Source organism: Xenopus laevis, chromosome 8L, assembly GCF_017654675.1.
Source record: "Xenopus laevis strain J_2021 chromosome 8L, Xenopus_laevis_v10.1, whole genome shotgun sequence".
NCBI lineage: Eukaryota > Metazoa > Chordata > Amphibia > Anura > Pipidae > Xenopus > Xenopus laevis.
In genome coordinates this window covers 43,358,811-43,374,649 of record NC_054385.1, presented here as the reverse complement: position 1 = coordinate 43,374,649, position 15,839 = coordinate 43,358,811, and the positions used below count along the sequence as shown (strand labels likewise).

General features: G+C 37.6%; 1 protein-coding gene across 1 annotated transcript in view; it reads left to right on the top strand.

The window, feature by feature from the left end:
* The window catches only part of LOC108698404 (short transient receptor potential channel 5), a 121,949-nt gene that overhangs the window by 34,316 nt on the left and 71,794 nt on the right, over window positions 1-15,839 (top strand). Inside the window, exon 2 of the mRNA XM_018229862.2 lies at window positions 14,368-14,766. Coding sequence (XP_018085351.1) covers window positions 14,389-14,766 — 378 coding nt within the window. The 5' untranslated portion in view covers window positions 14,368-14,388. The remainder of the gene's footprint in view (window positions 1-14,367; window positions 14,767-15,839) is intronic.

The window sequence follows — 15,839 nt, the reverse complement described above, 5'->3', positions numbered from 1 at the left end:
CTAGGTAAAGCAATGATTCAGCTGTAGAACTGTGCAGAGCTTCCAGACTAGCTACTGTTTTATTACCCATGTTCACAAGAAGCAGCAGCTACAGTAAAAGGCAACATAATTGGGGAAGCGGGATTTGGATGACTGTTCAACTCTAATTTGCATATTTACATTTAAGTTATATATTAAGCAAAAATAATTTGTCACCTTCAGCTGCTCAGCACTTTTGAATGCACACATTCAGGATTTGGCTGAATAAGAATGCTACAAAAATTTTTCGGGGGTTGAACTAATCACAGACTGAATCCTGGTTAGGTACATTCTTAAAAATAATCTCCCAACTAGGATCCTACCTGATCTGTGTAAATCTGGCTCCATGTTCTTTATTTGTGCAAATGAAGCTGGAAATATAAAACAAAGTTTTTCTATCCACAGAAGAACTAAACAGCAGTATGTTCTACCTTCTGAAGTTTGATTACACTGTTATATCATACAGCCCAACACAATCTCTGTATTAAATAACAGTGGGATGACTGACATAGTACATGTATGGAATCTGCCTAATAATAATAAAACTAATAATAATTCTTTATAATATATTATCCTAACCAAGATAAAAGTGGATTTACTTATGCTGCTTACCAGTACTACAGTATGTCATCTAGCTGATCATTTCCTGATATTACACTGTGATCAGTGGTGTAACTAGATGTTACTGGGCCCCGTAGCAAATTAATTTTAGGGCCACCAACCTATCCAGAGGTTATCCATTTTACCAATAAACCTTGAAATTATTCATTAATTAGGGCTTCATGGGGTCCCCTAGGGCCCCCTGCAGCCGCAGGGTCTGCTTCCTCTATAGTTACACCCCTGACTGTAATCAGATATAAGAAGAAAGCTGGTTTAATGCTTCCAGCTCCAGTTGCAAGAACAAAGAACATGGAGGCAGATTTACACAGACCAGGTAGAAATCTCTTTGGAGGATTCCTTTGTATTTATTGTCCTATAAAGTAAAATACAGTGATGTGGCTAATCTACAGATTCCAGCATGTTTCAGCCATTACCCAGCAAAATCTGGGTCAAACTAGTCAAACAAACACCATTTACCATGTTTAAGGTTAAAAAAAAATCTTATTCCATGCCATTTCTACATAATAAAACAACTTTACTAGTTCATTCAAAAATGGTGATTACAGCTGACCTTTGCGTATTTTAAAATAAGTACGTTTCCTCTTGCTATTTAATATAACATATCTATGAAAACATGTCACTTGGCAGATGGGAGGCTACAACTACATTTATTTTTCATTCTGCCTCTGCTCTACTAGTTTCTTTGAGAAATCCTTTGTTTTGATCAATAATTATCACCCTTGGAACACCATCAAGCTCCAGTGACAGGAATGGAATGCAAAGGAAAGCAAATCTATTATATCAGGAGATGCAGCGAGTGACTCCCTCCTCGGTCTGCAGTACGTTGAGGATTGGAGTCAGTGGGCAAGAAAGCCTGCCTCAAAGCTGATCTTTTGTTCTGACCTGTGAATATCTTGCTTTTCCTTCAGGATAAATTGTACATCTCTCTAGGTGACAGCTTTCGGCAATATCATCTATTAAGAGTTTTGTGTTCTTCCCCGATAACCCACTTAACCCCTCAAGTTTTTAAACATTGTGTTGCTATGTCTCTCACAGCAATATTGTGCTTAAAGAGACAGTTACGCTTCTAAAAATGTATCATTTTCAATAGCTCGCCAAAAAAAAAAATTTTTTCGCTTGCTATGTTGTTTCATATTTTAATCTAACATTTAAAAATGTATTCTATTAAATTTTGTAGCTGCTCTCTAGCCTCTCAGATTACCCAGAAGCAAGCCAAGAAAGTCACCTAGTCTTTCCTAGTCTGTTACAAATTAAAACATTATTTGCTGGTATTTCTCAGCAGCAGCTCAAGCTCCTACTGATCATGCTTCTTCACTTATACTAGTGGTGTTTTACTTATACTACTGGTGTTCTACTTGTGGAATGCCCTGTGTTTGCATAGTAGCATTACAGGAAGGCAACTTCCTGGAAAAAAAACCCAGAAGAGGGGGGGTAGACCTGATTTAAGTTTAGGCCATGTGAACACTGTCATTGGCGTTATAGTGTCTATATCACTTTAAGGGGCATATTTATTATGTGGTGCAAAAAACAGCCGAATAATACAGCACACATGGTGTCAAAAATGGCATCATTTTGACGCATTTTTTCCGCAGAGTGACTTCCACCGGAAACAATGTTAAATAATGTTGGCAAATCTGGTGTTTGCATGGTGTAAAATAAAAACACACCTTGATAACTGGGGTTATGTTATAAAAGTCACAAAGTTGGCACCAGGTCTTTCAAATTATAGCAAGCAATCAAACCAATAAATGCTACCTAAATATGAATTTAAATGTGTTTTTAGTTCTTTTTCAAGCTGCCTGTAGAGACTGATTGCTGAGAGGGGGATAGTGAAGAGTAACTTGATAACTTGGAAGTTGCACTTCCAGTGACCACTGAATGATTCAAGAACAGTGAGCTGGTCCTGCAGAGCTTAGAATATAAGTTATGGTACCTGAGATCAGACAAACATAAGGGACTTGCCTAAGGACAAGAAGCTGATACAGAATCTTCCTCTGTGAAGTTCATTCATTTATAAATTTACTGCTGTCTATCCTGGCTTGGGCGTTGATTGTGATTAATGCTCCCTTCTCAAGCGTTGCCTCTAGATCTGAAGACTGCATTGCCCTCTTTAAATTGCTCCTGGTCTACGTTTCCCTCCTGTGGCATCTGGTTACTGTGATGTTTCTCAGTCCTTATTCCCCTTGAAGCTGCCAAGTAAACACTGCACAATCGCGCTGCTCATAATGGCTAATTGTGATAAACAGATCCCTGACCTTTAAACAACACAACCTCCATATATTTGCAATATATTAAAATTGATGAACTATTTCAAAGTCATCCCTGATCTGGCCAGTCCGACACTCACCTTCATCTCATTCATTTGCCTTCTATAAAAGGGTTGCCAGATGTATCTGCGCTACAATTCCCACCATTATCCAGCATTTTATCAAAGGGAGTTTTAATCCAGCAACCATAGAGTCATACAGTTAATGCAACGCTATAAAATATAACTTTTTCCACTTGTTGTAACTTTAATAGAATTTTGCCTGTTCTGTGTACCCTGACTCTCTGTTCTAGGTTTCATGCAGTCAGTACCAAAGAAATAAATACATTTTATTCTGTCCTGTAACCTCACTTTATCTGACCTTCTGAAGTTTGAATCACAAACAAAAATTGCCAGGGTTCATCATTATGTTAGATAGCAATGGTATAACTGACATCACTGAATAATGGGATGCCAACTTTGGAGACCTAGGGGTCATGTCCATGGAGTGCTTCAACAAGTAAAATAAGCTTGCCATTTAGGAGCTTTATGTTTTTTTGTATTGATCACTTTAGTATGTACCCAGAGTGCCCTCTCTTTCTGGGCAATAATTAATATCCACCCCAGAGTTAGAATTTTTTCAACTTTTAGCAGCAAATCATTACCATCTTAGGGGTATATTTATCAAAGAGTGAAGTTAATAGTGAAGTTCCGCCACTAGAGTGAAATGCCGCCACTCCCCATTCATTTCTATGGGATTTTTAAAGGCGTATTTATCAAAGGGTGAACTTTCACCCATTGATATATACGCCTTTCAAAATCCCATAGAAATGAATTGAGAGCTGCGGAATTTCACTCTAGTGGCGGAACTTCACTCTTAGTTTTTTTACACTCCTTACAGCCTAAATGTAATTTGTTGTGCCTTCATCCAGGTACCATTGATTTGCCATTGTATTCATTGGTTCATATACATATGGAGCAGGCTTTATAGATGCAACTGCTCTTATCAGAATATAACCAACATGTTGTAAAAGAGAGAACTACAAGGCTGATGCCTTCACCCTGAATTGATTTGCTCTTGGTTGATTCAAGAGGAACATTTCCCTTGTACAACAGGGCCCCAAGTTTACTCTTCATCTGGAAACAGTAATCACCTGATCATGAAACGCTAAGGTGACTTCTAATATCCTCACAATTTATTCTTTATAATACACAAGTTCGGTGAGTCATGCAACAGAACTTACATCACAAAGCACCAGTTATAACTGATAATGAGCACCGTTTTAAGGCTCCTGTGTATCAATGCACCCCTAAAATGTATAGAAATAAGTAATTGCAGTTCCGAGAACATATAGAAGTATGAGGCCACATGTATCCACAAGCATAAGTGCTAAGGAAATTAACATTCATAGATACAAACATAGACCAAATCCCCGAAACTTAAAGCCCATGCCAAGTAAGCATAACTTTCTCTGGAGCTCATTCGAATTTCTTGCTATGGATTCTGCTAAATGTCTAAGAGATATAAAGATTTATTGCACTGTCATTTTATTTTTTACTTGTGACCTTTATAAAGACTGCTTTCAGTCCTTTATCTAGTTGGTACTAGACTCAATAGCAATTTAACATATAATATCAGGTGAAAGCCAAAACTAGATGCCTTTCCTGTGTTATATTAACGTTAGTCTTGCATTGCACCACAAGACTAAACTGTGAAGCTGCTGGACTATACTATATTATTAGATGATATGAGCACAGAGAAAACAACTTGTTGCAATGGTTACATTTATATCTGTGACCCTGTGGTTTATAATCACTATTAAGCCAATAAGTTGTGATAACATGGGAAACTCGATCGCCCTTTGGCCCCATTTTTCTGACTTCCATCTTTGACCAGCATGCCATGATTCATGAATCACTTGCTACCTAAAATTTAAACCCTCAATCCAAATGTAATTTGTCAAGTGACTACAGTATATTAAAACTAATTGAGAGACAGCTTAGGTTTTTGTATTGAGCAGAAGACAATAGCTGTCTATATTAGAACTGACACTGAAAACAAAAGTACTGCAAGGCTTTAGTGTTGTCATGCTGAGATTCCCATCTAGAATTCCACCCCTGCCCCATAATTTCAGTATAAACTGTATCTGCATTCTGAGTTGCATCCCTCACAGTTGCATCTGATGCATCAAAATGGAAGCAGCTATGGTTGCATTTTGATTCAAATTGGGTGCAAGTTGCATCTACATTCCCTGGGTTCAAGTCTATCACTCCAGTTGGGCAATAACCATCAGAAGAAGCAGCAACCATGTGGAAGTACAGGACTAGTGATGGGTTAATTTATTTGGCGGTGAGAACATTCGGCGGCACTAAAGGGTTTTCTTTGCGACAATCACGTCGGCGACGATTAATGGATGTTTATTGACTTTAATGGGCACCAGCATCAAAATCAGCGTTTAGTGAATTTCGTTGGAAATTCGCCCATCACTATACAAGACACAAGTAGCTTAATGGCTTAAGTCAATATGCACTCTCCATTGCATCCATTGACATGCGGCATTGCTGGTGACTAAAAAGTATATTTACAAGTAAAGTTCATAAAACATTATCTAAGATTTTTAAATGATAGTGGTTAAGGTTATAAAAGCCTTTTGTTAAAATACCTCATATATTACACAGTATTTGTGAATGGTAGAACAATAACTGGATCCAAATCAGTCACTTCTATGGCTGTATAGATCATCAGTAGATACAGTGAGCAATGCTCATAAGTAAGCTTCCTGGCTCAGACTAGATGAGATCCAGGTTAGGATACCACTGGGAGACCAATTTCTGCTGCGTAACTCGTGATCCATTTAAATAACAGCACCACAGTCATTATTCCAATCCAGGGAGCACAAGCACAGGTAAATTGCTTTGATGCTAGAGAAATGAGTGCCTTGACTTTGGCTGAACTCTAGAATGGATTTACTTTAATAAATAAATTCAGCTTTAACCTCGGAGAGACAAGCAAGGAATTTGCACACCCCCCTCCAAGTTTTTTTTTAATATTCAGCCAAAATCTTACAGCGGCACTTGGTGTTAAACCAATTTCTGAAACGTAGCAGACAGTAATGTACATGGCGCACGTTATATTGGATTTGAACATCATTGTAATAAATATGCTTGGTGACCTCTCCTGACTGGTTTAACCTTGAAAGAAAATGTGTTAAGGCCCAGGATGATTATTTTTTTTTTTGTCAGTAAGTGAGTTTGAGCCGGAGCCCATATACCACTGCATCTTCCATAATCCTTTAGATACAGCAGGGAATAGCTAAAAGTGATGTGATAAATAAATCAGTCTTTAAATGAGAGGACATTAAAAAGTAATGTGGCCGAGCAAAAAAGACCGGTGCTCTGAGCTGAAGTTTTCCCTTTTTTATAATCGTGCCCAAACAAACAAAGCTCACATTGGTGGGTCAGCTATGGCTGCCCTATTTCACAATACTGTTTTTTTCTTCAATCACTGTAAGCTCTTATGCGCAGGGCCTCCTCTATCCATCTGTATTTATATGAATAACATTATTTAGGACGATGTTGGTTCCTTCACTCTGTAATACTTGCTAATGGATAACTTTACAGCTGGCCAGATGCGTTGCAGTGGTTGTCCTGTTTTACCAATACATATTAAAATGGCTGATTAATTAGGGCTATAGCTCCTGGGCCCCCCTGCAGCTGCAGGGTCTGCTTCCCCTGAACTCTATGCAACTCCCTGTAGAGCATGGGTTTCATGTGACTTTTTCCTCTCGGTGGGCTCTTTCATGACTATTGGAGTTATCCAAACTGAGTTAACATACAGAACTTGATTTCTCCAATGACCATGCCATAAATGCGCATACACTTTTAACCCTTTTATGGTGGTACTCTTGCACGTTCAGCTGTGGTGTTCACAACACCCCAAAGGTAGTACCAGTCCCCAGTGCCAGGCGATGTTTACAGTGGGGTATTACTCCTACAATCTCCTATTACTAAGCCTGACCACTTGAGTCCCTATACTGATGGGTGATACTGCAGGGTATTAACCCTTGCTTGCCTCCTGCTTGGAGCCTCTGACTCCTCTACTACCCACCTTGATCCTTTCACTTCTAGCAATTACAAATCTTTATAACACATGCTTCACCTACTGAAGCCTACCTCCATCTCAGGCCCATCAGTATACCACCTCCTTCTACTAGTGGGGAGGACCATAGAGACAGTGCATGTGGTGACTTTCCCTTTTAAAGACTAGGGAACCCTGACAACCCCCCGGCCAATTACTGAACTGCCAGGGAAATACTTTAACCAAGGAATGGGAAGCTACTCCCCCTTCCAACTATAAATCAGGACCAGCTTTCCAAAGCCCTCCTAGGGAATACCTGAAATACAGGTTAGCAACACCTTTACCCTCCTGTGTATGAAATCTGTAAGATTTATGCATATACTCATGTATACATTTTGTTGCAATAATATGCTTTTTATTGCCATTGAGCTTTAACACACATAGAGCAAAATGGAGTTCAACAGCTCATAGTATTTAAATACATACTGCCAAACTGGCTCACCTATCTGCTTTTGAAGAATGTTTCGGTTTTGTTAAAACACGTCTCTGACTGTCATGAAAATGTTAATAAACAAGCAAAATATTGACCTGCTGGCAACCCCTGTGCATTACTGAGTTCATATTTGATAAATGAAGAGCTTCCGGGGAACTATTATGTCAGATGCTCCCTAGATAAATGCAGGGATTAAATCCTTTATCCACTGACTCTTATTCCAGAGTCATGGAATCATCCATGTGTTCAGCAATCCATTTTTTTTTTATAGAGAAGCAATATATACATATGATTTGATAGAAATTGATTTTTTTTAGGTGAACCGCAGTGCAATGTTAAATCAATACCTCCCTTAAGTGCCATTCAGTTCTGGCATGCGAGGAACATTAACTACTTGAGAAACAAAGCTAGAAAATATAGTATCATAGTATAGCATACATGATGGGTTTGCATACTTTTCAAAAGAACATTTTGATAAAGTCAGCATTTGCTGCAATTAAAGTAATTTCTGGGGCATGAGCCACATGTAATTATTGCTCCTTGTACAGGCATAAGATCCGTTATTTGGAAACCCATTATTCAGAAAGCTCCAATTTACAGGAAGGCCATCTCCGGTAGACTCCATTTTATTTAAAGAATTACAATTTTTACAAATGATTCCCTTTTTCTCTGTAATGAGAAAACAATACCTTGAACTTGATCCCAACTAAGATATAATTAATCCTTATTGGATGCAAAAAAGTCCTATTGGTTTAATTAATGTTTAAATTATTTTCAAGCAGGTATGGAGATTAAATTATGGAATGATTCCTTATTTGAAAACCCCAGATCCTGAGCATTCTGGATAACAGGTCCCCATTCCTGTATCAATATTTTGATTCTAAAAAATCACGTAGCAAAACGCAAGGCTACAGCAGTCGTTACAGCCCATATCTGAAAAGAGAATCCTGCTTCAAATGATAAAGCTTCCCTGCTGCACATCAATTCATAGTACTAATGCCATTGGCCACATAGCCCTATCTCTACACAGCATGTGATCAACCCCACTGACATTGGTTGCTCATGACTTATGTCTCCTCTACCAGTAGCATTAATAATTTGTCAATGAATGAGCTTCATTAAACAAACGTCTCTAGTTCACAAAGTGTTAAGCAGTTTCCTTTTTTTTCCCCACGACACTATAAATGCTTTATGGCTGTCTGGTGAAACAGAGGATAGAAAGGATAAGGCAGGAATCAGATGTGATTTATTTCAAGAGAAGCGATAATAAGAAATACATCAGTGTGCTCTATGTTACAAATTCCACTGGGAGCCGAATACAGCAGTATTTTCTCAAATAGGGCAGCACAGGATGAAACTTACAGCTGTTTTTACAGCTATTTCAGGTTGTTTAACCACATCCAGCATTTTCCTTTTTACCTTCAAACACCATTGATTCCTCCACTTGCTTTCATTTAGACTCCTGACAGTTGTATGGTTTGTCGTTCCCATTTGGTGAACACAAAAAATAGGACTATTGTGTCTCATTTAACTTATCCATCTTTATTCCTAAAACCCAGAGACTTGTCTGGAATAAATCTGATCTCGTAGGAATGCCTTTGTTCTTTATTACAGGCACAGAAAGTTATGGCAAGAATGCTAACATACTTCTCCACCATGCCTAATTTAGAAATCATACCAAAAAGTATTAACACGAACTACTGGAACCAACCACATATATTTGCAATTTGACAGAATACTACTATTTGTTTTAGAGAAATACTAATGTTTAAAATATTAATCATCACAGCAATGGGCATGGTGTACAACTGTTCTTGCTCAGTATTATAAGGGCACTCCCATGTGATGCATAATACCTTTCCAAAAACGTAAGGGGTTATTTAATAAAAGGCACTCGTTTTTCCCAGAAGCAGTAGCCTATAGCAACCAATGATATATTTTTGACTGTATGGGTTACTGCTCCTGAGGGAGATTTGTCAAGGTTCGAATTTCGAAAAAATTCTCTAATGCAAAACTCCGCCATCTAAAAGCTTGCGAGCGCACATAGAACTCAATGGGAGTTGTCCTAAAAAAAAATGTTTTTAGTTTTTCATGTTTTTTTGATTTTGTAAACTCACAAATTTGAGGTATTCTAGTGTTTTCCATTATTGTATTCAATCAAGTTTTTTTATATTAGTATTTTTTAATAAATAAGCAAACATTTGAGTTTATTCTAAGTAGAAAAACCCTCTACAAGCTCACACATTCGATTTTTGGTAAATAAACCCATTTTGTTTTTCTTACATGTGGGGTAACTCTCTCCCCCTAGCTCTCCAACGACAATTCTGACATAATATTTCCAATGAGAACACTTTTCGCATTTGTTGCTATACTACAAATCCCAGCATTCTAGAATTTTTTGAAATTCTGCTACCCCTAGTTCTTTAAAGAATCTGACCAAAGACAGATCAAGGGTTCAATAATATCGGGAGCTGTAGTTCATAAACTTCAGGTTCTATTACTGTACAATCATTATTGCTCAATACAACTCTTCAGCAGTTATCCATGGATGGCAATGCCATTTGAAATGGTACAGTATCCTCTAGCAGAAATGAACGTATGCTCTATTTTCTAGTGATTACAGTACAATATCATACAGCCAAAATAACATACTTGTGATCTTCAGCGATAATGCACATCAGAAGAGCTGTTTGTTATTTTTACTAACAATGTTTCTTCCCCACTGAGACTGAGTCTTTCAGATAGATACATGTTTTGGGATGTTTTTGGGAGGTTTGGCAGTTTTTACATGTAAGTCCTACCCATGAAAGCTCCTGTGTGGTCCCTTTGTACCAAGCAGCTTCTATCAACTTGGTGCTGTCTTCATCTGATGAGAAGGTCTATTTTCCCATGTTAATTTTTCCCTATTAACTTGCATGGCATTTATTGTAATGCAATTCTCATTTCTTTTCAGGAATGAAAATGTTGGCGGGGTGTTGGAGCATGATGGGTGAGCTTAAACACCTCATAGTTACATAGTTACATAGTTACATAGTTAAATTGGGTTGAAAAAAGACAAAGTCCATCAAGTTCAACCCCTCCAAATGAAAACCCATCATCCATACACACACCCCTCCCTACTTTTAATTAAAATTCTATATACCCATACCTATACTAACTATAGAGTTTAGTATCACAATAGCCTTGGATATTATGTCTGTCCAAGAAATCATCCAAGTCACCCTTAAAAGCATTAATAGAATCAGCCATCACAACATCACCCGGCAGTGCATTCCACAACCTCACTGTCCTGACTGTGAAGAACCCTCTACGTTGCTTCAAATGAAAGTTCTTTTCTTCTAGTCTAAAGGGGTGGCCTCTGGTACGGTGATCCACTTTATGGGTAAAAAGGTCCCCTGCCATTTGTCTATAATGTCCTCTAATGTACTTGTAAAGTGTAATCATGTCCCCTCGCAAGCGCCTTTTTTCCAGGGAAAACAACCCCAACCTTGACAGTCTACCCTCATAATTTAAGTCTTCCGTCCCTCTAACCAATTTAGTTGCACGTCTCTGCACTCTCTCCAGCTCATTTATATCCCTCTTAAGGACTGGAGTCCAAAACTGAACTGCATACTCCAGATGAGGCCTTACCAGGGACCTATAAAGAGGCATAATTATGTTTTCATCCCTTGAGTTAATGCCCTTTTTTATGCAAGACAGAACTTTATTTGCTTTAGTAGTCACAGAATGACACTGCCCAGAATTAGACAACGTGTTATCTACAAAGACCCCTAGATCCTTTTCATTTAAGGAAACTCCCAACACACTGCCATTTAGTGTATAACTTGCATTTATATTATTTTTGCCAAAGTGCATAACCTTGCATTTATCAACGTTGAACCTCATTTTCCAGATTCTCATGGAACAAAAAAGGTGCTTGCTCAAAGATTCTCATGAATCCTGACACAGTCACTGACTTATTATGATATACGTCACAGCATTTTTATAATAAAGTTTAGTAAATGGGATAAAACTGTTGTGAATCCTTTCAAAATATATCAGCCCCTTAGTATGGATTGTCCTCTTATAACTATATTTATATGGTGAATTAAGAGTTCTCTTTATTGGATTCACTGTTTTTTATTTTGCATTAACATCTGCCAAGGCATAAAACAGAAAGAAACTGAATCATTTCCAGCTCAGTGTTTTGCTTTGCAAAATCTCCATGTAAGCTCATCCTTTACTTTTGTGACTGTGGAAGACTAGGGCTGAAGTTCCAAGTGGGCCAATGGCCAGCTCCCTACATTTAGGTAACAGCATGATCTGCCAGAATACCTTGTTTCACTAATTAGTTCTGGAAACACAGTGAAGCCAACAAACCAGTCTTATAAATAAGAGAAGGAATGGACGGCTGGGGACAAACAAATAGGATTGCATGCATCTAATTGGAATTTAGAAGGCACTCATTTTTATTTGCCTTCACTCTAAAATTAAACTGACTTTCAATGTTATTCTACCTTGAAGGCTAGCTTTGGAATTTCTAGGCCCTTTACCAGGAAGGATAAGCATATATCAGTTTTGGATATGATAAGCTGCAAATTTACAAGTTCAAAACAAATGTAGAAAGGTCTCTTTCTAATGCAATGCAGGCGACACTGGTATAACTACAGTTGCCAACGGAAAAGAGATTTCACTGTAAGCATAGGAAAAGGTTAAGGGTAGTAATGGGCTGGATGATCTTTTATATGAGCAAAAATCAGCTAATGATTGTTTAATAGCAACAGTGTTTGATCCAGGGTCAGTAAAGAATATATTTTTCCTTTATAAAAATGTAATTAGTGGCTACTGAGGGATTTTGTCTGCCCTACTCTCGATCACTTGTGAAGATTTTAGAAGGTTGAACTTGGTTTCCTTTTTTCAGCTCAATTTACTATGTAAATACATAATAAAAAAAATTAGGATACAGATACTGGCTCCGCATGACATTCCATTCCAACAGCATACTTTCAACAAAATTTTTTTGTGTACACTGTGGGTATAACAGTTACCATTTAACCTAGGTGACGCAACTATAGGGGAGGCTATTTTATATTGCTAGCATAATAGTAATTATTTTAAGTCTGATATTGGCCCTATTAGTCAACAATTCACTACATTACAGAAGTCAAAAGCTTTAATTCTGTCAAGAAAATTTGCTGTGGTATTCTGGCAATTTAGCATCTCAAATGGGAATCTAACCGTTTCACTGCCAGAAGAATTTTACACTATGTTTATAATTACTGCCAGAATTTTTTTTAACATTTTGTGCCCTTTCATTTTAGGAGCATTTCCTGGGGGTAGCTTTTAGGGGGTTATTTATCAAAGTCCGATTTTATCCCAACATTTTCTGCTGCACACTCCGATCAAATCTGCTATGGTTTTTTACGCCTATTTATTATTACATTTTCCCGAAAATTTGCTTTGCGGGAAAAAAATAAGATTTTCGTGATTTTTTTCGGATTTTTCACCCGAAAACTCATGTTTTTCTGGATTTTTCACCCGAAAACTCTGGTTTCTCATGTTTTTTGCACGAGAACTTCAGGGTATTGCATGAAACCCAGCGCACATCAAAAGATCATTAGGACTTCTCCCATTAACTAATATGCAACCTCGACAGGTTTGAGATGCCGGATTTTCTGATTCAGACTTTTTCATCCTCAGGGTTTAATAAATTCCGAAAAATCTGTGGTGTTTTAAAAGTCTGATTTTATAAAAAAAAATAAAATAAATAACCCCCTTAGTTTCCATAGGAAACGTATATTTAACATAAGGTTTCAGAATGTGCTGGAATAGTTACTGTATGTACTAACATAAAACATAATAAATATGAATGCCATGACTATTATATATTTTAATGCCCAATATGCATAGATTTACGTGATATGTAGATGTATGTGTCATGTAGAGCCAATGTCAGACTAGAGGGGTCCAGGCCCACTGGGGCTGCTGCATCAAGGGTCCGCACACATCCCTAGAACCGCCCTCCACAAAGAAAATTATCCAATAAGATTAATCTTTGTCAGACATCTTGAACAGTAGTTAACAAACATATTGTGATCACCGTGCAAGTTTTGCTTGCCAATATTATACTGCAATGATATCTTAGAGTTAGAAAAGATGAGTTTTATTTATTTGGCAGTGATTTAAAAAAAAAAAAAAAAAAAAGAATAAATAGCATTCTTTATAAACTAAGTGCCATTTGTGAGTGTTTACTTTTGGTATCCTTAAATGACCAGCAGCCATGCTCAATAGCTTTAGAGGCAAGACATCCTGCATATTATAAGCTGTAAAGATTGTCTGTGATCTGCTAGGGTATGGTGACCTTGCTCTTCAAAGGCTTCTGTTGGATAATCACTCTTGGGAACAAGAGTTTTCTTCAGGACATGTAACCCTCTCTGTTTATCTCTGCATTGACTATTAGATTTAAGGGCTATTTATTTATAGTTAGGTAACCCATTCCAGCCTAAAGATCAACGTGAAATGCAACAAATCAGTGAACTCATAAAGGCTTCATGGTTTTAGAATTGCTCATGTGCCTCTATGCACTTATATAGAGCAACTGGGGCAGAGCAACTGAGCCTCCTTATCTACGTGGTGAGTCTCTCCAAAAAGAAATGTTTTTGATCACGATATTACATATTCACAATCATCAGCCATGTTTACCTTGAAATCATAATTATGGAAAATAATGTAGCAACTATGTCCTTTATTTATTGACTTGAATAGCCTGGTATTTGATGGGTTATTACAAAGCTAATAACCCCAACTAATTTGTCTCCCTTATGTCATGTAAGAGGTGCCCATGTATATATATATAGTTGCATCAGAACCTTGTGTATTCCTACATTCTTTCCACCTTTTCTTATCAAATGTATTCTGACTTTTCTCTTGAAGGTATTAATGTCACTATGAACAATGGCCCAGCTGTATTACAAGAAGGTGAACTACTCACCCTACAGAGATCGGATCCCTCTACAGATTGTGAGGGCAGAGGCAGAACTGTCACTGGAAGAAAAGGCCTACCTCATTGCTGTGGAGAAGGGGGATTATGCCAGTGTCAAACATGCCTTGGAGGAGGCTGAAATCTATTACAACATCAACATCAATTGCATGGATCCACTGGGCCGCAGCGCTCTTCTTATAGCCATAGAGAACGAGAACCTGGAGATCATGGAGCTGCTGCTAAGCCACAATATATATGTGGGGGATGCTCTCTTGTATGCAATAAGGAAGGAAGTGGTGGGAGCTGTAGAGCTACTTCTCAGTCACAGGAAACCAAGTGGGGAGAAGCAGGTATGTTTTATCACATTTCAAAGAGAATGTCCTAGTAAAATAAAAAAAACTTTTTTATAGCTGAGATGTCAATTGCATGGAGGAGTGGATTATTCTGGTGCTTGTGACTCTTTCTTTTATATGTCCAGCAAAAAGCAGCAGGATTGTTTTGCTTTTCAGCAGGGGTTCTTGACATACACTCAGGTATCAGACTACAGGTATTACAAGAGAAGGGTGAATTACTTTATATCTAAAAAAAAAACTATTTATATGTATTACACTGCTGCCTGGAGAGGCCTGCTTTTTTATACTTGGAGAGAGACCTGAGGCTGAAGTAAACGAAAAAATCACTGAACTTAATAAACACAAATCACTGAACTTATATACATTATTATATATATTGTGGTCTTTGAGCAAGGCATATCCTTGCTCAAACACCACACTATATATAATGTAATTACATCACATGTAATAAATGTATGTGCGTAGATAGATAGATAGATAGATAGATAGATAGATAGATAGATGATAGATAGATAGATAGATAGATATATAGATAGATAATAGAACAATAGATAGACAGACAGACAGACAGACAGACAGACAGACAGACAGACAGACAGACAGACAGACAGATAGATAGATAGATAGATAGATAGATAGATAGAAAGAGAGAAAAGATGTTTGCATCCGGGTACAAGAATATGGATGCTCTGTTAATAAAAGGCTCTGACAAATATATGAATAATATGAATAATAAGCTTGGAATGAAGTCCCCCAAAATGAGTCTCACCAAATGCCCATGTGGTATTCAAAGAGCCCCAGAATTGAATCACAAAAACCCAAAGCGCAATTTGCCTGAGTGGACATCCTCAGGGGTGCAAACTCTTTGATCCAAGTGTTGAATGAATATTTCAGTAGGCATTATCATAAAATATTTTCTGGGCGACATCTTCATGGATTTTCTTTGTAGTTAAAAAGCAAATTCCCTTATAGGATATAACTGTACCCCTGCTGCTTTTTCTTTACTACTTTGCTCTGATATCCTCACATTTCCTGTTGGTCTCTCAGTACAACCTTATTCTTTGCAACTG